General features: G+C 48.6%; 1 protein-coding gene and 2 long non-coding RNA genes across 12 annotated transcripts in view; 2 read left to right on the top strand and 1 right to left on the bottom strand.

Moving 5' to 3' along the window:
* The window catches only part of LOC106557683, a 19996-nt gene extending 14106 nt beyond the window's left edge, over positions 1 to 5890 (top strand). The window contains exons 3-4 of one of the 2 annotated variants that reach the window (XR_005377810.1): positions 4502 to 4574; positions 5590 to 5890. This is a non-coding gene — a long non-coding RNA (uncharacterized LOC106557683). The remainder of the gene's footprint in view (positions 1 to 4501; positions 4575 to 5589) is intronic. The other variant, XR_005377811.1, reaches the window with a different exon arrangement.
* Positions 497 to 24801, bottom strand: TGIF2 (TGFB induced factor homeobox 2). Of its 8 annotated transcripts, none has more exons than XM_038572209.1 (3): positions 24779 to 24801; positions 11474 to 11699; positions 497 to 3244 (listed from the first exon to the last, which is right to left on the bottom strand). In XM_038572209.1, the coding sequence occupies exons 2-3, from the start codon at positions 11663 to 11665 to the stop codon at positions 2723 to 2725; spliced, it is 714 nt and encodes a 237-aa protein (XP_038428137.1). In that variant the 5' UTR covers positions 11666 to 11699; positions 24779 to 24801; the 3' UTR covers positions 497 to 2722. The 8 variants fall into 8 exon arrangements, with proteins under 8 accessions (XP_038428137.1, XP_038428136.1, XP_038428135.1 ...); XM_038572208.1 differs by lacking the exon at positions 24779 to 24801 and adding an exon at positions 15523 to 15659; XM_038572207.1 differs by lacking the exon at positions 24779 to 24801 and adding an exon at positions 15348 to 15425.
* The window catches only part of LOC102152875, an 85657-nt gene continuing 76274 nt past the window's right edge, over positions 15419 to 24801 (top strand). The window contains exons 1-2 of one of the 2 annotated variants that reach the window (XR_005377809.1): positions 15419 to 15893; positions 17385 to 17495. This is a non-coding gene — a long non-coding RNA (uncharacterized LOC102152875). The remainder of the gene's footprint in view (positions 15894 to 17384; positions 17496 to 24801) is intronic. The other variant, XR_005377808.1, reaches the window with a different exon arrangement.

The raw sequence follows: 24801 nt of genomic DNA, 5'->3' as shown, positions 1-24801 counted from the left end.
CCTCACTGGTTGAGGGGGAGGATAAAGTTGCTAACTCTCCAAGTTCCCTCACCACTCAGCAATCCCAAAGCTTGATTGTTTATCCCAGGGAAGACTGGTACAGCTTGGGAGGTACATGCCCGCTGCCCACGGTGATTAAAGGGATATGGACCAGGGTTGAAGCCAAGGAAATAAGGATGCAGGATGCCCAACACTGACAGGTGGCTGCTAGAGGGGGGAAGGCATAAGGCCCTGTAAGAACTCAGAAATTGCCCCTCCTCCAGATGAGGTCCAGGGTCACCGTGGGTCAATCTGTTTCTGCTTTAAAAAACAAAACAAGGGATGCCTGGGTGGCTCAGCGGTTTGGCACCTGCCCTCGGCCCAGGGCGTGATCCTGGAGACCTGGTATCGAGTCCCACATTGGGCTCCCTGCGTGGAGCCTGCTTCTCCCTCTGCCTGTGTCTCTGCCTCTCTCTCGCTCGCTGTGTCTCTCGTGAATAAATAAAAACAAAACAAAAACCAAAAACAACTTTATTTGACGAAAGACAAAAACAAAAGTTATTTACAGTAGTTTTTTGCTCAAATAATTCAATGGGATAACTGTGCTTCTCCTCCGGGTTTATTGTACAACCAAACCAAGTGGAGGCTGCCCCACCCCCAGCCTCCCCATCTTACACAAGGGGGGAATGCCAACCAGAATTCAGCAGCATGGCTCCTCACCCCTCACCACCTCTACTGCTCAGTGCACTGCGGGAAAGGAAGTCCCACCCCAGCCCAGTATACTTCCAGGGTCCCTTGCTACAAGCATCTTCCAACAGTCACACCAGACCTGGGCTCACACACATGGGTGGGGGTGGAACAGGCTGGGCAAACAGCTTCAAGTAATCTTGAAGCTGCTATGTTCTTTCTTCCCCAGCTGGGCCTCAGGAGGGTGAGGATCCCTGATCCCCCTGGGACATGCAAGGATGGGGTGGGGTGGCAAAAGAGAGAGCCTAAGAAACTTGCCCACTCACAAAGAGCGAAGCTCCCTCTCCTTAAATAGCTCATATCCATTCCCACAGCAGTGGGTAGGTCAAGCCACTGAGAAGTCAGGTAGCCTCCCTGAAGCCTTCAGGGATCATCCCAGAAAGGACAGAACACACGTTGCTGCCTTTCTCCTGGCTAGGCCCACCCAAAAGTCAGTCAACTTCCAGGAATCTCCCCCTTGTGCCTGACTTGACAACTTCAGGAAACTATAGGCTGGGGGCTCCTGACCGGTCTTTTGGCCCAGTAACAATGTTATTTAGAACAAAAATATTTTGGCTAATAGTAACCTAGGATTAGTGTTTCTTAGGATATATAAAGATGGGTGTATTGCTGTCAGCAGTGAGACAGCAAATTAAAAAATGGGGAGGAGGGAGAAGAGTAAGACCAACGGTTATCAGTTTCACTGTGAAGTTCAGGGCAGAGGCCTCCGCAACTCCAATTTAAAGAAAGGTGCAACACAAAGACACAGTGGACAGGCTTCATAACCAATTTCCAGCCCCAGCCTCCATAGAGGATGGCTCTTGTGCAGCTGGAGGCACGTTCCCTGCTTCTTGCCACTGTCCTGGGAAAAACTGCCCATCTGAGTCAGCTACAAGGGCTTCCTGACCAGTAGGTGGCTCACTTCTCTCCAAGTAGGAGCTACTGGCAGCTTTTGATATTCTGGCCCCACTAATCCAAGTTCTTAAAGGAATTCAAAACTCAGGCTGCAGGGCCAAGCTTTCAAGGATAAAGAGGGGAAAACATTAAAGAGAAAAAAAAAAAAAAACACCCAAACCCATTGCCTTGGTCTAGCTTACTTCCCCCATACCCCCAAACAGAGTAAAAACAAGAATTAAAAAAACAAAACAAACAAACCAAGCCAAAAACCACCTCTGGTTTTATCATCCTTCTCTGCTTTTCGCTTAGAAGGTTTGGTCAGATTCTGTGTTGGACCCTCTTCTTTATTCTTTAGAAGGCTTTATTCCCTTCTGTGCCTGATGCAGAAAAGCCAAAGCCCCAAAAGTTTTTTTTTTTTTCTTTTCTTTCTTTTTGTAAATCAAACCAACAATAAAACAGCCATTTGGAATTTTGCAGATATTCAGCTGGTCCCCAAAATAAAAATGCTCCTCCCTTGTAAAACACTCACCAGTTGCAGTGGTGCATAATTCCCAGTTCATCAGACTCCCATTACACAACACTCTCACTCCCCACACCTGGGCTAACTACTCCCATTAATGCAAACCCCAGCAAAAAAGGGAAAAACACAAAGTTTAGTGAAAACCTAAACATTGAACTGGAGTCAGTTCTGTTACATCTGCTGGGTTCCTCTTCTCTTTTGTTCACACTTATGAACTTGGAATGTCCATACTTGGCTTAACAAAAAGAGGCCCAGCTCTGGGGCATAGGTCTGAATGTGGCAGGTTTCCTGTGCCCAGCCTCAGAAAGCAGGCTGGAACAAAGGTGTCCTGGGGATCCTCTGGAGAAGCAGCAGCAGCAGCACCATGCCTGTCTCCAATCTCAATCTCATCACTGAGGCCTGGAGAAATGGCAGTTAGCAGAGAGGTCCCCATCACAGTGCAGTGACACTGACTGGCATCTTCCCGCTGAGGACCTCTGGACAGAGGCGATGACCCCGATGTTTGGCAGTGACCCAAAGAAAACCCTCTGTATGAAAGGGAACCAAAACGGAAACCCAGGACAGCTGGCTCGAGCCTCGAGCACCCCTTTTGGCAGATGCCTACTTGGGGTTTTCAGAGACTAAGGGGATAGGAGTGCGCAGTAAGGGAGGCGATGGGTCCTGCTGCTTCTGAAGCTCCATCTCAGCAGCCCTCTGTAGTGCCACCTCCACCAGCAGCTGGAAGCTACTGAAGTCCTCCTTGTCCTGCTCCGGGGGTGTGGGCGGAGGTGTATTAAAGAGTCCACCTGTGGGGCTTCCGGCTTCAGCCCTGGTCAGTAGGGTGAGTGTGTTGCCAGGGGTCACCAGGGACTTAGGGGGCTCCAGCTCCCCTTGTGGAAAAGGGGCTGCTGGCTTTTCCCCCTGGCCTGAGTGGAGTGGCATGGAGCACACGGATAAGGAGAGCACATTGGTGGGGGCTGGTACAGACACAGCCAGCACCGAGGGGCTGCCACCACGGGGGAGGGCCACATCTGAGGCCTTACCCCCTCGGCGGGAGATGGTGAACTGATTGGGGTCTTTGCCATCCTTCCGAAGCATGTCTGGGAGAAGCCGCCGCCGGGCATTGATGAACCAGTTGCATATCTGGAATGCGTATAAAAGGCTGTGATCAGGTCACTCAGTCAAAACCAGTTGCGAAGCACCTATGTTCCTGGCCCCAGAAACAAAGCAAAAACAACACAGACATAATCCCAGCCTTCACACAGGTTCATGTTGGGAAGAGAGAGTTAAAGAAGAAATCCTACAAATGAATAGAAAATTACAGCTCTGATTCAGCCTGTGAAGGGAAGGTGCAGTGGTGGTGGCAGTAACAGGAAGACCCAATCTAGTCTTTGTGGGCTGAGGATAGAACTGGCTGAGCAGGCAGGGCTGATCCCACTAGGCCAGAACACCATGGCAAACCACTAAAGGGCCCAAACTGTGGCCTGCTGGCCTCCATTGGACACATAGGTCCCCCTCCTGGCACTGTCTACCCACTGTTTATTAACAGATACTTATACAGAGCATGCATTAGCTGCTGTAGGCAGCAAAGACAGGAACCCTCTCCCCCTCACCTCCTAGGTGCCAGGATATTGGGAACTGTGTGGGCTGTGGTAATTCCTAATGTTCCTCTATCATTTGCTGAATGGTTCAAGGCCCAGCTCTCCATAGGAATCCTGTATCAGTTTCTACCCCTGTTTTTCACCTCTCTTGGCCCATCCCAGGAGCAAGCCCTGGATACCATCTTCCTGTGGACTGTCTGCCTCTACTAAGCCAAAGGGACAGCCACCTGTGACAGGAACTGGTGCCTGGAGTTGGCATGGCTCTTTGCTCAGCAAGCTGGAAAGCTCCTGGTCAGGACAGAGCCAGAGCCTTCTTGTGGCTTCTCTTCCTCTCCATTCTAGGCTGGCCCTGGGGTTCTCATTTACTCCTTTTCATCTATAGGGTCTTCCCAGTCAGAACACATACACAACAGCAGGCATCAGCAGATACTGGTTGAGCTGAATGCTGGCTAGAGTTGCAGGGGAGCTCCAGAGAGAGGTAGGGCTGAATAGCTGAGTGCTTAAAAGAAAAGGGACTCAGTACCTCTGATACCAAGTACCATGCCAGCTACCTCACCTGTATTGTTTCATCTATATACAAGCCTGAAAGGTAGTAAACAGTGTCCCCAAAGTACAGAGGAGGGAACTGAACTCTTAAAAGATGAAAGAATGTGCTCAAAGTCACACAGGCTCTGAGTGTGGTGCTGGGATCCAAACCTAGGTCTCCTGGCTTTAAGGCCCCTACCGCTGTTCTTACTGTGCTTTGTTTTTTTTTTTTTGTTTTGTTTTTTTTTTTGCTTTGTTTTGTCTTACCAAACAGGTGGAATGGATAATCGAATTAATCATGATCCTAATTCTAAAAGCAAATACTAGTTGAACACAAAACATACCAGGTACTGTTCTGGACATTTCCCATCTAATTACTCATTTAATTTTCAACAACTTATGAGACAGGTATTGTGATGATCACTTTATTTGAATTGGTGAATAAACAGAGGCCCTGATCAGAGAGGTTCAGTAACTTGCTCAAGGTCACCAGTTCAAAGGCTGGGCTCTGTTCCAGGCAACCCCCACTGCCAGGTGAAGAGAAAATACTAAAGCCTTTTCTGCTCACTCAGATGCTTCATTCCTGCGTCCTGCAGCTGCCTCATCAGCTACCTGTGCTACCAGAGAATACTGTGCCTGCTCACCTTAGCTCTGCATGCAGAGGAAATGGCTAGGTCACAGTGACCTGGCTCAAGTGAAGTAGAGATGAGTGTTTCCATTGAGAAAGCAGGCTTAGGGAGAGGAGCCTAGCAGCTGTGTGGGCACCTAGCCCCTAGTTGCGCCTCCCATTTTGGCTTAGAATTCTGGGAAGAAAAGAGCAGAAAAACACAACCCCACACATATACTCTCCCACATGCTCACCCTGGCCCACAGAAAACTTGGCAGCCTACTATCTGTTTTGTCTTCTCATCCGCTAGAAATGCACAGCTGAGGGGGGCCGGGCAAGGGCAGAGGCCTGAGTGTACACCAATGCCAGCTGTGATAACAGGCTATCAGGATTTTCTGTAGCCCCTTCCAGCTGCCCGACCCATGCCCAAGTCAGGAAAAGAGCATGTGATCTGCCCCCACTCAAGGTCTTTGGGGAGGTGGTAGGGAGAATGCCAAGGTGAATTCTGTGATTGATATGGCACAACACAGGCTGGGTGCCTAAAAGCCTGTCTCTACCACAAAACAGCCGTGTGTGAAAGGGTGCTGTCCTGCCAGTACTTTTTATCAGTGGCTGAGATGAAGAATGTGGGAGGAATGAATCGCTGTGGCAAACGGGAGTGGGAGGGTCACCAGGAAGCTGATGAAGGCCATGAGGATCAGAGGAGGGCCTTTGAAGAAGGCGACACATGTGCTTTAATTTTAATGTCTTTTCAGCTTTGAAAGACAAAAGCAAAAGAAGGGAATGAAGTGAAGGCATGGAAAGACTTTTCCTAAACATCACTATACCTGCTACTTGTGCTGTGACCAGCCATACCCAGGTGCTCTCAAAGGCAGCGGTTTATAGAAGAATCACCTTGAGGGTGACTTTAAAAAAAAAAGCTATCTCTCGGAGGCGCCTGGCTGGGTCAATTTGGTGGAGCGTGCAACTCTTGATCTCAGGGTTGTGAGTTTGAGCCTGACATTGGGTGTGATTACTTATTTATAAATAAAACTTAACAACAAAAAAGGTCTCTCTCATCTGCTCTATAGATGGGGGGGGGGGAGGCGGTCAGGAATGTGCATTTTATTTTTTTATTTTTTAAAAAGATTTTATATATTAGCGCGAGCACAAGTGCACACAAGCAGGATGAGCAGCAGGCAGAGGGAGAAGCAGGCTCCTTGCTGAGCAGAGAGCCTGACATGGGGCTCAATCATAGGACCTCAGGACCCAGAGATCATGACCTAAGCCAAAGACTGAGCCACCCAGGTGCCCAGGAATGTGTTTTTAAACCAGCTCCCTGAGTTCTGCTGCCCAGACTTAGGAACCAATGGTTTAACCCGCCCACCTCCATCCCCTCTCCCACTTTGGGAAAGGCTTCTCAGGAAACTGATCTGAATGGAGTCCTAAAGGACTTGAAGGAATGGGGAACTCAGCTGACACCACATTAATTAATTACATTGAATTCTTAGTCCATTAAGTATTGTCTTAATACTTAATTGTCCCTCCCTACAGGATGCTACCCAGGGGCAGAGATAGTGCCTGTTCTACCTCTGTGTTTTCAGCACACAGCTCTGGGCCTGGCATAGAGCACACCCCCCAATCAGTATGAGAATGAAAAAATGGGGCCCAAACCCTCCCTGCCACGCTTACCTTCCCTCCCCAACAGGCAGCCAGCCTCTTAGAACAGTTAGAAATCACAGCAATAAAGTGGACTCAGAGGGTGTCACAGGGATATGTGAAAACCCTTCACAAATGACTTTTTTTTTTTTTGGTCTTACCCTCCCAACTGCCTAGCCCCAGGCGAGTAGCAGCAAACCAGTTAGTTAAATGACTCATTGACTTGCTAATGAGATTGCTCTTGGGCCAGTTAAAGAAGACAATCAAAAGAGCGGTCCCCAGGGAGAGGGAAAACAAGCTTGGCAAAATGCTGATGCATGTTAAAGCCAGGTGATTGGTTCCAGGAGTGTATTATAATATTCTCTTTTGTGGATATCTGCAAATGTTCTTAATAAACAATGAAATTTTAAAAATTAAATACAGGAAAAAAAGATGCCTCCAGGGACTTAGGCCAATTTTTCCACATTGATGAGCTACTACATTTCTTTACTTTTGAGGTCCTGCCTGTTGACATTTCCGACACTTCTTCATTTTCTATCAATTCAGCAGTTAATTATTGAGCACCTGCAAGGTACCAGGCATTGTGCTAAACATTTGGGATACAGTGGTGAGTAAGCTTTGGCCTTTGGAGTTTAGTGTCTTCTAAAAAGCAGTTATAGTTCATTGTCCAAAGGCTGACCCAGTCCTGGTACTGTGGGAGCGCACAGTTCCTTTGAGGGTTGAGGGTCTCCCTGGTCAGAGGTGGGAACAAAGTGGTCTGGAGTACTGACTAGTGTGGCATGAATAGGGGGGTGGGCAGGGGAGAGGCCGGCTGTGCGGACAGGGACAGATAATATTGTCATTAGGTTGGCTGGAATCATTGAAGGGTTTTATATAGTGGAGTAACAAGTGGTAAGACAATGATAGGTTGGACCAGGGTAGGAAAGCTACATTCTAGAAATATTTAAGGGGCGAATGCATAAAATTGGTGACAGATCAAATGAGTTGAGAAAGGGCAATCATGAGGCACTCCTTAGAAAGGGAAGGAGACAACCTGGAGAAGTTATCTGTTACCAATGGAGAAATGTGAGGTGTCTGTGAGACCTCCAAGCAGAGATACATGGTTGGAGGCCATGTCGGATTCACAGTATAGTTTCCACCCAGGGCCACATGGTCCTCACTACTCCTTAACTCTCAGCATGACTCTAGAGCAGGGTGGCCAACACTGGAAACTCTCCCACCAGGGCATGCCAGGATCTAGGTGGCCCTTCCTTAGAACTCTCCAGCAACAAATTCTTGCTCCAGACCAACATTTCTCTAAGTGGAATTAGGGATGTATCATCCTAGAGGTCCACCAGTTCTTACAATAACGTTTTAGCTCTCTGTTTCAAATTCTGACCTTGAGGAGGGGCAGAGTGGCCTCTGGCAATCCAGACTCAGTGCCTTTGTCATACTACATATCACAGCTGTCAGCAAAACATCATCCCCATCCACCATTTTACAGTGATGCAGTTAGATGGAATCTCATTGGTTTTACATTTACTTTGGAAAACTGGTTATTTTATAATTTATAAGAGCAAAAAACAAGTTTTTTTTTTTAACTCGGTTTTATGTTTATATGTGCCTAAGTGACATGATAATAAAAATATTTCAAGTCAACATGCTGGGGGGGAGGCGGGTCCATGAAAAATAACTTAAAAAGAAATTGGTACATTACTCAGATGTAAGAAACAGTGTCCCTGACAAAACGCAATGTCAATGCAGTATGACAAGTGGTTTGACAGCACAAGTATGAGGTGCCCCAGGAACACACAATAGTGGCCTCAAACCCAATAAAAGAATGCTCTCATGTGGAAATGCTTAAATGGAGTCAGCCAGATTTAGAAAAGTCACGAAAATGTCAAGGGAGAAGGCCTGGAGGACCAGAGGTCCAAAGGTTCATGGGTCTCAGGGTCAGGAATAACTGAGATGAGGCTGGTGAGCTCCTGAGTTTGGACTCTATGCAGAGGACAGTAGGGTCCACGGAGTGTGTGACACAATCAGATTTGTACTTTTGTGTTCAAGAGAATGGACCTAGGGATGCCTGGATGGTTCAGTGGCTGAGCATCTGCCTTTGGCTCAGGTCCTGATCCCAGGGTCCTAGGACTGAGGCCCACATCGGGCTCCCCATAGGGAGCCTGCTTCTCCCTCTCCCTATGTCTCTGCCTCATGAATAAATAAATAAAATCTTTAAAAAAAAACAATGGACCGAGAGCAGAATTAGATGGGATGTTGTCCAATTCATGAACCGCTTAATAAAGCCAATGAAAAAGAGAGGAGAGAATGGACTGAAGGTAAAGGGTGGAAGCAGAAGGCCAGCAAAGAGCCCATCTAGGTGACCCTAGTTCTCAGGCTCCAGCCTTCGGCCTGTGTTGTTCAACACTCTGTGAATTCAAGTCCACCTCTTCTGGAAGGCCTTCTGAGGCTCCAGGCTGGCTTAGAAGCCTTGCCTGGGTCTCTGCTGTCTTCTGTTCCAGCAGCGAACACTTTCTGCAAACACCTGGCTAGGTCTTCCCTGCTTTCCCATTCTAGACTAGACACCTCGAGGGTAGGGATGTGTCTGGTTCCTCTCTGGGACCTCGATTCTACTTGGGAATGCTTGGTGGTACACCGAGATGCTAGGCACTGCTAGAACGCACAGTCAGTCCAAGATCTGTGATCTAGGAGAAATGGTATGACATGAGGAAAGACACCCACTCTGTGCTCACTTCTCAGTGAACCTTGAATCCTTCTTCTCCATCCTTCCTCTTTATATGCTATGAAAGTACTACAATCATCTCCCTTTTTCAGATAAGGAAACATGAGGCTCAGGGAGAGGCAGTGGACCTGGCCAATGTCCAAGCTTCCTCTTGTGGAGAAGATGGGATCTGAGTCAGTTTCTGTAACTCTAGAGCCATTCTCACAGACAGACTCCCAATAACCACTGCCCAACAAGTATAAATTCAGGTGACAAGAGTTCTGAGGGCTGAATACTCAGTGTGAGGCATCATGGAGGAGGGATGGGAGCTGGGAAGACATGGGAGGTTCTGAGTGGTGTAAGAGAAGAAGGAGAATTAGCACCATAGATTGAAGTAAGGAAATCTATTAAAGGCTAGGAAAAGACAAGAGCTGGAATGGGTGGTAGAGGGGCTTGGGGTGAGGCTTAGCTGGCTCATGAAAGGAGCACTAGGAGCTCATGGGGCAGGGGGTGGGCCTTCACTAGGCTAGAGGCCTGCTCTGTGTCTTCCAGGGAGATGAGAGCCAAATTGGAGGCAAGTCAGTGGTAGCCCAGGGTGTCCTGCCTCAACACCATGAAAACAGAACAAAAACACCTATTGGTCAGTAGTCAGGACAGTTCAAAGGAGATAATACCTTGAGCTCGGACAAAGAGTAGGTAACATCTTCAGGTATGCTCCTGTGCATGGTTTACAAATATTTTCTTTTTGGAGCCTCCTATGCAGGGCTTGATCCCAGGATCTTGACATGACCTGAGCTAGGATCAAGAGTCAGATGCTCGGGGGATCCCTGGGTGGCGCAGCGGTTTGGTGCCTGCCTTTGGCCCAGGGCACGATCCTCGAGACCTGGGATCAAATCCCACATTGGGCTCCCGGTGCATAGAGCCTGCTTCTCCCTCTGCCTATGTCTCTGCCTCTCTCTCTCTCTGTATGACTATCATAAGTAAATAAAATTAAAAAAAAAAAAAAAAAAAAAAGAGTCAGATGCTCGGGGGATCCCTGGGTGGCTCAGCGGTTTGGCGCCTGCCTTTGGCCCAGGGCGCGATCCTGGAGTCCCGGGATAGAGTCCCGCCATCGGGCTCCCGGCATGGAGCCTGCCTCTCCCTCTTCCTTTGTCTCTGCCTCTCTCTCTTTCTATGTCTATCATAAATAAATAAATAAATCTTAAAAAAAAAAAAAAAGAGTCAGATGCTCAATGAACTGAGCCACCCAGGTGCTCCATCTTTTCTTTTTCTTTCTTTTTTCTTTTCTTCTTTTTTTAAGATTTTATTTATTTATTCATGAGAGACAGAAAGACAGAGAGAGAGAGAGAGAGAGACACAGGCAGAGGAAGAATGTGTGGAGGCTCCCTGTGTGGAGCCTGATGTGGGACTCAATCCTGGGTCTCCAGGATCACACCCTGAACTGAAGGTGGCGTTAAACCACTGAGCCACTGGGCTGCCCTCTTTTTCTTTTTCTTTTTAAAAAAAGACTTTTCAAGTAATCTCTGTACCCAGTGTAGGACGCGAATTCACAACCTCAAATCATGTGCTCCACTGACTGAGCCAGCCAGGCGCCCCCAAAGCATTCTTACATCCAATTCTCAATCTACTCCTTACAACAATTCAGTAAGGCAGGGGAGGATTCTAACCCCCACTTTCCAGATGGAGAAATCGAGATGTGGTCCATAGCTCCTATGTGGCAGAACTGGGTTTGTTTGTTTTTTAGATTGATTATTTATTTATTTATTTATTTATTTATTTATTTATTTATTTATTTATTTATTTATTAATGAGAGACACACAGAGAGAGAGGCAGAGACACAGGCAGAGGGAGAAGCAGGCTCCATTCAGGGAGCCTGATGTGGGATTCGATCCTGGGTCTCCAGGATCACGCCCTGGGCTGAAGGTGGCGCTAAACAGCTGAGCCACCCGGGCTGCCCAGAACCGGGTTTTTTTGAATCCAGAATCTCTGAATTTTGTCTGCCCTTTCCTTGGCCATGATCCCAACTCATTTTTTTTTCCAACTCATTTTTTGGGGCTGGGGGATGAATTCCAAACATTCAATGCCTTCTCACCTTCCCATGGCCTCTGTTGTTAATGACAACAAGACATTAATTAATAATGATGCCTTGCCTCCTCAGAACTCTCCAAAACCTGACTGCAATGACCTCATGTCATTGTCTTCCCTTGCAGCAGGGAGAGTGGGTGTTTTCATGTGGCCACACAGTGTGTCAGTGACAGGGCTTAGATAGGACTAGAACCCAGGTCTCCTGCTACCTTGTCCTTACCTGCAGCACTGACAGGTTGGTCTGTCCAGAAAGGCTCAGCTTCTCCTGTTCTGAGGGGTAGGCGTTGTAGCGGTGCAAGTACAGCCAGTCCCGGAGGATCTTCACTGATTCTTTGGGCAGGTTTCCTCTGCGTTTCCTCTTGCCTGCCAGGGAGAGGAGGCCTTCATCCTCACCCAGATCACTGTCTGACATGGTGTCTAGGGGCTAGGCTGGACCTTGGGCAAGCCTGGAACAAATGACAAAGGGGAAGGGACATTATTAACATGCATTGCCTCTCCCTCTTTCTTTGTCTCCAAACACATCATTATTATTAGAGCCTGGGACACCGAAATGGAGGAATAGCACATCAGAGTCTCAGGCTATACCTTAGCCTGGGCAACCTAGAAGGGAGGAGTCTGAGATGCCTTCATTTTATGGGGTCAGTAGAGGACTAGAGGACTACTAAAATAAATGGCAGCTCATTAATAAGCAGTATCAGACTAGAAAGAATTAAAACTACCACCTAGGTCTGTTTGTCATGCTCTGTACTGAGCACTTCACACTTACTATCTCATTGGATCCTCACAAAGTCCTTGTAAGAGAGATACTATACTACTATTATCACTTTATAGATGAGAAAATCAAGGCCCAGAAAGGAAGCTGCCTAACTTAAACAGCTACCATGTAACCCAAAAATTTCACTCCTAGGCATCTACCAAAGAGAAATGAAAACCTGTATTCACACAAAACCTTGAACACAAATATTTATAGCAACATTATTCATAACAGCCAAAAGGTGGAAACAACCCAAGCGTTCATCAGTGTAGGAATGGATAAACAAAATGTAGTCTGTCCATATGGTGGAATATTATTTGGTCATAAAAAGGAGCTAAGTCCTGATCCATGTCCATGTTACTGCGTGGGTGAACTTTGAAAATATGCTAAGTGAAAAAAGTAAGTTGCAAAAAACGTGATTCCATTTTAATAAAATATTTAGAATGGGCTGAAGGGGAACACAAGGATGACAGCTAAAGGGCATGGAGTTTCTTTTTGAGGTAATAAAAATGTTCTGAAATTGACTGTGTGGTGGTTACATAGTTGTGAATATACTAAAACCACTTGTTTGCTTTAAATGGGTAAGTTGTATGGTATGGGAGTTACATCTCAATAAAGCTGCTATGAAAAGAAAATTTCACCTCCAGGATACAGTATGGAAACAGGTTTGGACCAAGGTTTGCCACCACCACCAACCAACTCCCTTGAAACTCTCTATACCATCTTGCCAGCCCAGTCTGGAAAATCTATTAATCACCATGGTCCCACAGCAATCTGAGTAACATTTACTGCATCTACTGTACTGCATTCATCCCTATTGGTTGTCTCAGACATTCTCTTTTGTCATCTAGCCCCTGGTCTGGTCCATGAATCAATTCCTCAAAAATCCAGACAAATAAGCAAGGCTGGACTCTGGTTCTCCCATCTTGGCTGTGTGACCTTGGCAACTGTGCTCTCTCTAGGCTTGAGCCCTCTCTTGACCTGTCAAACGAAGGAAGGGGTTTTCCTAGACAGCCCAACTCAGTTGCTCACCCCCCTGACAAAACTTCTGGTTCACACATGCAAAAGAGATTTACATTTTAAAACCAAAAGTTCCAGGGCAAGCTAATGCCAGAATCTGAAGGCTCCTCCCTCCTCAGCCTTTTAACAGCTACCCAGTAGGCTGGGCCAAAAGACTCTGGCATCTCCCAGGTTTTGTTTCCTCGACTTGGGCCTGAGCCCAGATATCTGGGCTGGCTAGGCCAGGCTTTCGAGGGAAGGGTCTACCCCTCCCAGCCAGGCCACCTGGAGGTGAGACAGACATTGGTTAGAGGTGCCACTCCTCAAAGAACACCAACAACAGGCTGCTTTCTGAGGTCAGGTTTCTGGGGTTTAGCTGGCTAGGGCAGTTGGATCTGGGCTCAGGGATGCGGCCCTGGCAGCCTATGAGCAGTTTACTCAGGGTTATCTGTATAAATTCCACCCTGGCTGCCAGCCAAGTCCCAGTCTGCAGGGTTCCAGGGGTGGCCCATGGAGAGGACTCCTCAGCCTACAACAGACCACTCTTTGCCATGGGGTCCCGCACTTACAATCCGGTAGGTTTCCCACATACATACCCCCTACTCACAGAGAGATGGACAGACCCAGACAGGCAGACACACAAACGCCCTCACCACCAAGCAACTCTGTAACAGTGTTCAGGTAACAGGCACCAACCCCACCGCTTAGCTCCTGGAATCACCATGCTTTTCACTGACAAATACAGCACACATACAGTTACAGATCCCACATCGAGCACGAACAACTGGTACCCACGAAACTAGCCCAGTTTCTGGACCTGGGCCTACCCACAAACTCGGACCGGCCCGCCCACCCACGATCTCAGACTGGGGAAACTCCAAACGTCATCACACCAGCGATCAATTCTTACCCCAACTGGCCTGGCAGCACCCTCACGACAGGGCACCCGGTGCACCCTCCTACACTCTCCTCGACGCCGACCTGCAGCCGCTCCCGCACGAACTTTCTGACAACTCCCCCAGCTCATCCCGACACTCCCCCGGGCCGCGCACTCACGCCGCATTCCCAGCAGTTCACACAAAGCGCGCAGCCTCCCCCGCGGCCCAGACCTAGTCGGAGCACATGGCTCCCGGGGCGGCGGGGAATCGGCCTGCGCTCGGGGCGCCTGCACCCCTCAGCCCCCCACCCGGCGCCCGGCTCGGCGCCCCCGCCACCCCGCCGGCCCTCAGTGCGGGCGGGGCGGGGGCCCTGGAAGAAAGAAAACTCACGTGTCCGTCCCGGGGCAGGAAAAAGTTTGGTTCCCACCCCCTTCCCCCGCCGCTCCGCGCTGGCTGACTCTTCGGGGCGCGGGGCTGGCCGAGCCTGCGCGCTCGGCTTTGTGCTCCGAACTCGGCCCGGAGGGGGAGGGGAGGGGGCTGGGCTCCCACCTCCGCACCGCCCCCCCCAGCACTGCGCCCAGACTCCATGTTGGCCGCCCCCTGCCCCCGAGGCTGCGCGCTTCCCCCGCGGGAGGCTCGGCTCACGCTCGGCCTGCGCGAGGGTCCCGGCGCGCACAAACTTTCTTCGGGTCGCCGGCCCCACGCGCCCCCTTCCTCGGCCCGCCTGGGAGTGACAGATGCCTCCGAGACAGACTTTCCTTTGTTCCAAAGGAAAGGGGAACTCGCGCGGGCTCCCCAGCCCCCCAGCCCCGGGCCCTTCCCTCTGCCCCCGCCCGCAGCTGTCACTCTTGGCGGCCCCCTCCTCGGCTCGGCCGCCGCGGGGGGGGCAGAGGCTGCCGGCGGTTAGCAACGTGCACTTTTTAAACCAAACAAACCCGCCCCCCGCGCGCTCACCCCGGCCGGGGCTGGGGCGGCCCTCTCGAGGGCCGGGATCGTAGGGAGCCGGGCCCCCCAGGAGGGCCCCGAGGGAGCTCCCGACGGGGGGGGGCCGTGGGACAGTGCCCCCACCGGCCCCCGCCCGCCCCCAGCCGCCGCCGCTCACAAACACCCGAGCTCACACACCCACAGCCGCACGCGCCAGGACGACGCCCCCTCCCCCGCCTGGCCGAGAAAGAGAAACTTTCCAAGTTGTCCGCGCGCCCCCCACCCGCCTCTGTCCGCCTCCTGCGGCCCGCACTGACTTCTCCGGGCGGCCTTTCCGTCCACGCGGTCCCTGGCTCGGCCCCGGGCGTCCTGGCAGGGGGCGGGGGGCGCCGGGGGAGCGCGCCGCGTACCTGCCGGGCCTGACACTCGGCCTGACAGCTCGCGGCTGGAAAGCACCTCGCGGCCTGACGTCAGATCCCCTCTCCTCCCCCCGGCGCCTTCCTCGCCCTCCCCCACCCGTCCGGAGGGAGAAAACAAACTTTGTGCGGAGCGCGGCGAGCTACGCCCACCCCCCGCGGGGCGGGCCGACGGCGGCCGGGGGCTTCGTCCCGCCCCCCGCGCCCGGAGGGGGCGGGGCCGGGCGGGCACCTTCTTCCTGCGCCCACCCCCACCCTCAGGAATGCCACATGGCCTCCGAAGAGGAGCGGTGGGAACCTCGGCTCGGGAGAATCCGCTCGGGGGCAGGAAGTGGCCCGTTGCTCCTCTCCGAGAGCGTTTCCGGAGCGCCTACTGTGTGCCCCGCGCCGGCGGCGGGGGCCGTTCCAGAGGGGAGATGTCCCGCAGAAACTGACGTTTGTGGGGCCGCTCCCCGCGCCCCATCTCCCGCCGGCGGTGCGACGGTTCCCTTCGCACCAAGAGGAAACTGAGGCCCGGTCAGCCCGGGGATTCGCCCGAGCTGCTGAGGACCGGGCTCTGACGGCGACGACTCCTCTGCCCTCAACGGCCGCTAGAGTCGGGCAGAAGGCTGCTCGGACAGAAGCCCGAAGCCCGCACTCCTGCGTGTAGAACACAGGAGGCGGCCTGAGGTAAAACAGCGCTGGAGGAGCGGTCAGCCCCAGCTACGCGGAGAAGGGCCCTTGGTGTGTACATCCCACCCGGCCCGTGGGCCCAGGGTCGGTGCCGTTACACACCCGCTCCCGGTTGACCATGAGCTCCGGAGGCCCTAGACTTGATTCTTGTCACACCAGGATCGTGGAGCCCAGCCCTCACCTCACCGGGGCAGACCTCCTGACTAGAAGGGCCCAGCGCCCCTCGCTGGCGTTTGTTTTGTTTTTTTTTCCTCTGCTCACCGCACCCAGCTCCCAGGATGTTTCCTTTGGTCTTCGCCAGCCCTGCCAACACTCTCTTGCCTGCTCTCTGCTCTGTACCACAGTGTGAAGTCCCTGTTGACCAGCCCGCCTCAGCTTTCCCACCAGTCTTTGTTGTTCCCCAGAGCGGAGCAGCACACAGCCTAAAACAGGGCAAGGCCTTTCCTGGGCCTCAGGTTCCTCATCTGGTCCCAGATATCTAGGACCCTTGAGCGGCCTTGAAACGGCTGTCGGTCCTAACTGCACTTGAGCAGTGGAGAAATCTGAAAATAAAAATTGAGTTTTTTTCCGAACAGGCCCATCAGAAAGCTGATTAAATGACCGCCAAGGTGCACCTGGGCGCCAGACTTCCCTGCAGCCACTTAGAACCTAGTTGGCCACACTACCCTCCTCACAGCAGAACCCAAAATATCAGTGTCACTGCCCAACGCCCACCATTTCACAGATAGGGTGACTGAGGCCCAGTGTGGCGGCCCCAAACAATTTCTTGGGGGAGGTGGTGCTCTGTCTTCTGAGAGAAGGAAGGCTTGGGGAATCTTAGGTAAAGGTAAAACTGCTGGGCCCTGATCACCAGGCTCAAAGACATGTGTGGGGCAGGGACTTTGGGGTGGGGGGCTGGAAGGGGAAATAGTGCATCCAGGTGAGCCTGGAGGTACGACTCTGTCCTCAACACTCAGTGGTAGGTATTGTGGTCCAGGGCATGAGAGCTGGACTCTGCCCGTTTGGGGGAGAGAATGTGTGAGACACCAATAGGGGAAGCCACTGGGGACCTGGGCTAGAGCCCAGACACCTCCCTGCAAACTCCGCTAGTTCCCTGGGTCAGGGCTTCCCAAGGCTTGGGCTAGGTCAGGTGCCCCGGGGGCAAATAGAAGGCAGCAGCTCCTTCCTCCGCAGCTGGGCCACCTGGGAGCTGGATAACAAAGCAGCTTCAGGAGCCCCTCCCCAGACTTCCTGGGGTGGGGGGAGGGGAAAGGCTGGGATGTAAAGGAGGCTGTTAGTGTGTCAGGATTGCACTTTGTAAACGGATGCCCCAGGTAAAGCATAAGTACCAGTCAAGTATGAGATTACCACATAAAAGTTTTTCAGTTCATAAGTATCAGAATTTAAAATGTGTGCATCCTCTCCGTCAGTAAGTCCACTTCCAGGAATCTATCATTAGAAATAATCACAGAACAATGATAAATGCTTATACAAGATTGTTCTTTGCAGCACTGTTCATTCCGGTGGAAGACTGCAGACAACTATATGCTCCCTCACCAGGAGCTGACTTCTTACAGGAACTCTGGGACCTCCGTACAGCAAGCAGGATGCTGTAATGGGGTAGGTCTGTGCACATTAACCTAGGGAATGGCTAAGGTGTTTGTGTTACGACAGTTTGCAGTGTCCCGGCAAGAAGGGGTTTTGGTTTTCCTTGGTTACTTTTATGGGAGAACCTTTGTAGTTGGGAAGTTATCTTACGTCATTTCTCTCTTCAGGTTTGCTACCCTTTTCTCCCCTTTTCACATATGGAAAACTGGGTCCCTGATAATGAAGCTGGGGTCCTGACTCCAGGGACAGATCTGGGGGTGGGGTCCGGATGGGAAGGACAGGTAGGTGTGTCAGCCCCTAGGCTCGTGTGGTTGCCTCCAATGGGCCATTTTAGGAAGAGCCCCAGGAACTCAAGACTCCTCAGGCTAGAAAAGAGCCTGGATAACTCCTGCTTCTGTATTGGAAAACCCAAACTAGAGGCCTCTGCCAGTGGAGCTGCCTGTTCATTGTGCCTGTTTCTAGTCAACTTGGTTGTCACATAGGTTCAAGCGGATGTTGTGTAAGTCCACTTTCATTGAAAGAAAAAAAAAAGCCTCTGCCCTTTTTACCTGGAGTTGATGGAAGTGGGGTAAGGGACCAGTTTTCACCTGGAGCCACGAGGCGCCAAAGCATAAAGGAAATGGGGTTCTGTGGGGTGGAAAGGAAGAGTCCAGAAAAGGCCAGGGTCAGTGAGTAATTCAGGAAACAGTCAGCTGATAGGACCTTGAGGGCCAGGGCATGGAGTTTGGATTTGGCATTGCGGGCTGTAGGGAGCCTTGCGGATTCCTGAGACCCGCTAAGGAGAGAGATAGGAAGTGATTGGAGGTAGGGTGATCAGGTGGGGCAGCCCTGGGTAATTGAGGCCAAACTGATGGAGACCTGTCTCTGAGGTCTAGGTAATTTGTGGCTGTCCTACATGAGGTCCAGCATTCTCATATAATGTGGATTTCGGCTTATCAACATCTTCCTTTTTAAAAGATTTGTCGTATTTTGTTGATCATCCACGATATGCTTAGCTTTCTCCATGTGAGGTATTCACTCTTATTTTTGAATGCTTAATGCTTGACAGTCTGTGTGCTTGAAACTGGAGAACCCACTGCCTGGGCTGTCAGGAAGGGTTTGGGCAACAGTGCCAGCTGGTGGCTGAGGGGAAGGGGTATGGGATCTGGGATTTGGAGCTACTAGCCAGGTAATGTAGGCAAATCATCCAAACCCTTTGAGCCTTCATTTTCTCATCTGTGGAAACATCTGGCTTTGGTGAAGGTCAAAGAAAATAATGGCTATGAAAACCCTTTATGAATTACGTTCAGTGCATCTAGAAGAGCAGATATTGTTATCAGAGTGTCTTAGGTTTGTCTCTAGTGACTGTGTGGCATTTGACAATCTGCGTTCCAGTTTCTTCTTCTTCTGAGAAGTGGGAGGGTTGGACACAATAATTCTAAAGTTCTCTTCCTTCTTTGGCATTCTACCATATAGACTTAAATATTTTTAAAAATATTTTTAAAAAGAGAGAGATCACACACAAGCGGGGCAGAGGCAGAGGGAGAAGGAGGAGCAGACTCCCCACTGAATGGGGAGCTCGATGTGAGGCTTGCTCCCAGGACCCTGGGACTAAGACCTGTGCGGAAAGTAGATGCTTAACTGGCTGAACCACCCAGACACCCTGGCTTAAATGATTTTAAAAATATGTATGTATATGTATACATGTGTATGTATCTATGTGTGCTGCGTGTAGAGATATATAAATGCTTGTTTGCCCACAGCTTTTTAAATTTTTATCTTTTCTTGTTTAAGCGCTGTGGAGTATTATCTGGAAGTTGTATATATCTGTAAGACTTTCTTAACTAGCCAGGCTAATCTTTGTTCTAGCTATACTTCATTATCTGATTTTCTTCCTTTGCAGTTTGCATCAAAGGGATATTTCACATGGGCCCAAATTGTAGCATTTTAACTCAGGGCTATTGGTGTGGCAGAGATGCGGCAGTGACCTGCACATAGGGTTACCACAGTCTCTTCTCTTGATGCCCTCAGGCTTCTAGACAAAGATTAAGTAGCGAGTATTAATTTGAGAATTAAGATTTCTTTTGGTTTTCTGGTAGTCTCCTCTTCTACTTGCGAGGCACTGGGTATGGCACCTCCAATCATGGCCATAGAAGTTAGTCAGTGTTGGCTATTGTGGGGCCTGAGAGACTTAGTGACTGTATTTTTCTTCTTCTTCTTCTTCTTTTTTTTTTTTTAATTAGGGTCAGTGTGATAGGATAGATGGGGATAAGATCCATTTGGCATAGTTTTGTCTTTTTTATAGTGGATATTTTCTTCTCCTGGAGTATGGTATTTTTTTATTTTTTATTTTTTCTGAGTATGGTATTTTTTAAAAAATCAGTTAATTTGAGAGAGCGAGCTAGTATGTGGAGGTGGGGGGGGAGGGGTAGAGGGAGAGAGAATTCCCCCCCCTTTATAAGATTTAGTTATTTGAAAGCAGAGCTAGAGAGAGAGCACAAATGGTGGTGGTGGAGGAGGGCATTACAAGGGAGAAGGAGAAGTGGAAGCAGACTTTCTACTGAGCAGGGAGCCCAATGTGAGGCTTGATCCCAGGACCCTGGGATCATGACCTAAGCCAGAAGCACTTTTTTTTTTTTTAAAGATTTTATTTATTTATTCATAGACACAGAGAGAGAGGCAGAGACACAGGCAGAGGGAGAAGCAGGCTCCATGCAGGGAGCCCGATGTGGGACTCGATCCTGGGTCTCCAGGATCACACCTCCGGCTGCAGGTGGCGCCAAACTGCTGCACCACCGGGGCTGCCCAGCCAGAAGCACTTAACCAACTGAACCACCCAGGTGCCTCAGGAGAGAGAATCTTAGGCAGACTCCCAGCTGAGTGCAGAACCCCATGAGGGGATTGATGTAGGGATTGATCTCACAACCTGGAGATCATGACCTGAGCCAAAACCAGGGGTTGGACACTTAACACACTGTTCCACCCAGGCGCCCCTCCTGGGGTATGTTTTATAATTCCAAAAGCAATACACTGTTAATTAGGGCAAGTTAATCAATGCAGAGGCATATAGAGACAAAGTGAATAATGCCCCCCTCATTCCCACCTTCCAGGACTAACAGGTATGTATCCTTTCTCACCTTTTTCCACTTTCACATAAATGCATGCAAATACATACACACATCCTGAGAGGTGTTTTCTCTCCTCTCTCTTATTTACATTCCCTACCACCCCATTTCGACAGGGCTGCAATTTACATTTTCTACATAAATATCTTTGCAGTTTTGAGAATTTCCTGAAATAGATTCTCTGAAGTGGAATTACTGGGACAAAGAGTAAGAATGGATATTTTTAGGGCATAAACCTGAAGCACTCTCCATGACAGTGTTTGTAGTGTTTGAGTCCTCGCTCAGCCAAGTCCTGAGCCACAGGAGGTGTTAGCAATTTGGTGTGAACCTTTTTTTCTTTGATGGCTGAAGAATAGCCTTTGGTTCTTTTAATCTGCATTTTTTATTATTAGTGAGATTGAATATCTTAACATTTTGTAATTATTGTACTTTTGCCACCTGTGAATTATCTGCACATCTTTTGAAGTCTTTTTTAAAACCATTCATTCATTCATTCATTCATGAGAGACTTAGGGAGAGGCAGAATCACAGGCAGAGGGAGAAGCAGACTCCCTGTGGGGAGCCTGATGTGGGACTAGATCCCAGGACCCTGGGATCATGACCTGAGCCAAAGGCAGTTGCTCAATCACTGAGCTACTCAGGTGCCCCACCCCCCCTTTTTAAAAGACTATATTTATTTATTCATGAGACACAGAGAGAGAGGCAGAGACGTAGGCAGAAGGAGAAGCAGGCTCCATGCAGGGAGCCCGATGTGGGGGGGATCATGCCCTGAGCCAAAGGCAGACACTCAACCACTGAGCCACCCAGGCGTCCCAGATGCCCCTCTTTTGAAGTCTTGAGCTTCTTTTTGACTTGCAAACTCTTTTCAGTAGGATGCTTAACCCTTGTTTATTATGTTTGTTGCAGGTAGGTTTTTCCCCAAGGTTATTGTCTGCCTTACATTTTTCTAAGCTAGGTTGGTTTTGTTTATTTTTTATTTTATTTATTTATTTTTAAAATTTTATTTTATTTAAATCCAATTAGCTAACATATAGTATATTATTAATTTCAGAAATAGAGATCAGTGATTCATCAGTCTTATATAATACCCAGTGCTCATTACATCACGTATCTTCCTTAATGCCCATCACCCAGTTACCCTAGCCCCCTACCCACCTCCCCTCCAGCAACCCTCAATTTGTTCCCTAGAGTTAAGAATCCCTTATGGTTTGTCTTCCTCTGTGATTTGATCTTATTTTATCTTCCCCTCTCTCCCCTATGCTCCTCTGTTTTGTTTCTTAAATTCCACATATGAATGAAGTCATATGAGCATCGTCTTTCTCTGATTGGCTTGTTTCATTTATATAATACCCTCTAATTCCATCCATGTCTTTGCAAATGGTAAGATTTTGTGTTTTTTGATGGCTGAGTAATATTCCATTGTATATGTATACCACATCTTCTTTATCCATTCATCTGTCAATGGACAGCTGGGCTTTTTCCATGATTTGGCTATTGTGGACATTGCTGTGAACATTGGGGGCAGGTGTCTCGTTGTTTCACTACATTTGTATCTTTGGGGTAAATACCTGGTAGTGTAATTGCTGGGTCATAGGGTAGCTCTGTTTTTAACTTCTTGAAAAACCTCCATACTATTTTCCAGAGTGGCTATACCAGCTTGCGTACCCACCAGCAGTGCAAGAGGGTTACCCTTTCTCTGCATCCTCGCCAACATTTGTTGTTTCCTGTCTCGTTAATTTTAGCCATTCTGACTGGTATGAGGTGGTATCTCATCATGGTTTTGATTTATGTTTCCCTCATGCCCAGTGACATTGAGCATTTTTTTAAAAAAGTAAACCCTATGCCCCATATGAAGCTCAAACTCACGACCATGAGATCAAGAGTCCCATGCTCTTCCAACTGAGCCAGCCAGGCTCCTGTTTTGTTTGTTTATGTTTAAACTTTTTACTTGGTCAAATGTCAGTCTCTGTGATGTTGTCCATTGCTGTTGGGCTAGGAAAGAGTACAAGCAATCAACGGATATTCACCTCCACTTTTTGACTTTGTTCCTTCAAGGACTACTTTTTTTTTTTTTTTTTAATTTTTTTTTTTTTTTTTTTATTTATGATAGGCACACAGTGAGAGAGAGAGAGGCAGAGACACAGGCAGAGGGAGAAGCAGGCTCCATGCACCGGGAGCCCGATGTGGGATTCGATCCCGGGTCTCCAGGATCGTGCCCTGGGCCAAAGGCAGGCGCCAAACCGCTGCGCCACCCAGGGATCCCAAGGCCTACTTTTTAACATTTAACCCTTTATTACATCTGGACTTGATTTTGGTTTCTACTATGACGCTAAGAATCCCAATAACTTTTTTTCTGAATGGCACACCATTTCTTATCATCTTTCCTGTCTTCTTGGATGTGTGATGTCACTTTTTCCAAGGCGGTAAGTTCTTTTTTTTTTTTTTTCTTCAAGGCGGTAAGTTCTTATACTGTGTTCATGGTATGTCTCAAGGAGGGAATATCTTTTTTTTAAAGGTTTTATTTACTTATTCATGAGAGACACAGAGACAGAGGCAGAGACAGAGGCAGAGGGAGAAGCAGGCTCCATGCAGGGAGCCCGATGCGGGACTCAATCCTGGGACCTTGGGATCACGCCCTGAGCCAAAGACAGACGCTCTACCACTGAGCCACCTAGGCATCCCCAAGACTACTACTTTGGAGGTTGAAAAGACAAATTTCGGCCAGAGAAGGAAAACCTTTGAATTTCTGTAATGGAGACAGATCCTCCGACGTGAAGCTAATGACTTGTGTTTTAAGGACCCTCACTCTTGTCTCTTCCAAGGCCCCTGGAAGGGGTCATATATTTCTATAAAATGTAAAATTAAGACATTTTTATTGTAATCAGTTAAGACCACTGTCTTATTCCACTATGACTTCTCTCCTCACTGTTTTCCTGTTAGGTGACCTCGTGTTGGTCCTGGACATTTTTTGGATCTGGCTAAAGGTTGGGTTAGATTATACTTAGTTTAGTTTTTATCTCTTTGTTTGGTTTGCAGTCACTTACACTAGTGGTATGGATACACTTTGGTATAGGAAAGGCTGCAAGAACAGAGTAGTATCACCATAGACAGGTGTCCTACAGCATCTGCACTAGAAGTGCATAAGGATGATAAACAAAATTTGAAACACCTGGAGTCAGAAACTGGTCTACGGAAAATTCTTCCAATCATAAAGACTGTAAAAATAGAAGCAAAAGACTCCGTTCTTACCAACACTTATTAAAAGTGAAAGATTTCAAAAAAAAAAAAAAGTGAAAGATTTCTTCTGCCAGGAGTATACTGGATAATGCAACATTTATAGTTATAAATGTACATGTTAAAAGAAAGACTTAGTCATCTTTATTTTCTCTATATAAAAAGATATTATAAAACCTTTCTCATATGAAGGGCCATCAGAGAATATGGCCCCAAAAGTAGGAAAAAAAGACTCACAGAGATGTTTTAGGCAGTTAAAAAAAATGTTATTTTTCTGGATTTTGTGATGCTTGTGATATTTGTTAGTTTTTAAAAACTTTGTAATTTGCTATAATCTTTTTTCTCATTTTAAAAGCAATATTCACATTGTTCAAATTTTTGTATATTTTACATTATTTTTCTTAGGGACGGTCCCCTCAAATTATGTAAGTGTCAGGTCATACAAAACATAGATCTGCCTTCAACTTTAGGATGAATGTTTTGGCAAAGATACAGCCTTATCCCTTCAGAAGATCTGGGTATAATTTGTCCCCTCTGGCCTTTTGGAAAATGAAATTTCTTGCACTTTATCTTGTGTGTTGGTTTTTTTTTTTTTTTTTTTAAGATTTCATTTATTTATTCATGAGAGATACAGAGACAGAGAGAGGCAGAGACACAGGCAGAGGGAGAAGCAGGCTCCACGCAGGGAGCCCGATGTGGGACTCGATCTGGGACTCCAGGATCACGCCCTGGGCCGAAGGCAGGCGCCAAACCACTGAGCCACCCAGGGATGCCCTTTATTCTGGTTTTGACACTGAAAGAAAACCTTTGAAGGAGGTCAGTAGGTGAATGATACTTCACGCACTGTTCTTCACTTTGCCTTTTTCAGTTAACAGCATATCTTAGAGACCTTTCTCTTTGCATTTGAAAAGCTTCCTGGTTATTTGGGGGGGGGGGGTGGATTACCTCTTATCTTACCTCTTATGTAGTATGGATAGACC

This window comes from Canis lupus, chromosome 24, assembly GCF_011100685.1.
Source record: "Canis lupus familiaris isolate Mischka breed German Shepherd chromosome 24, alternate assembly UU_Cfam_GSD_1.0, whole genome shotgun sequence".
In the NCBI taxonomy this organism is placed as follows: domain Eukaryota; kingdom Metazoa; phylum Chordata; class Mammalia; order Carnivora; family Canidae; genus Canis; species Canis lupus.
This window is presented reverse-complemented; position numbering and strand designations above follow the sequence as displayed.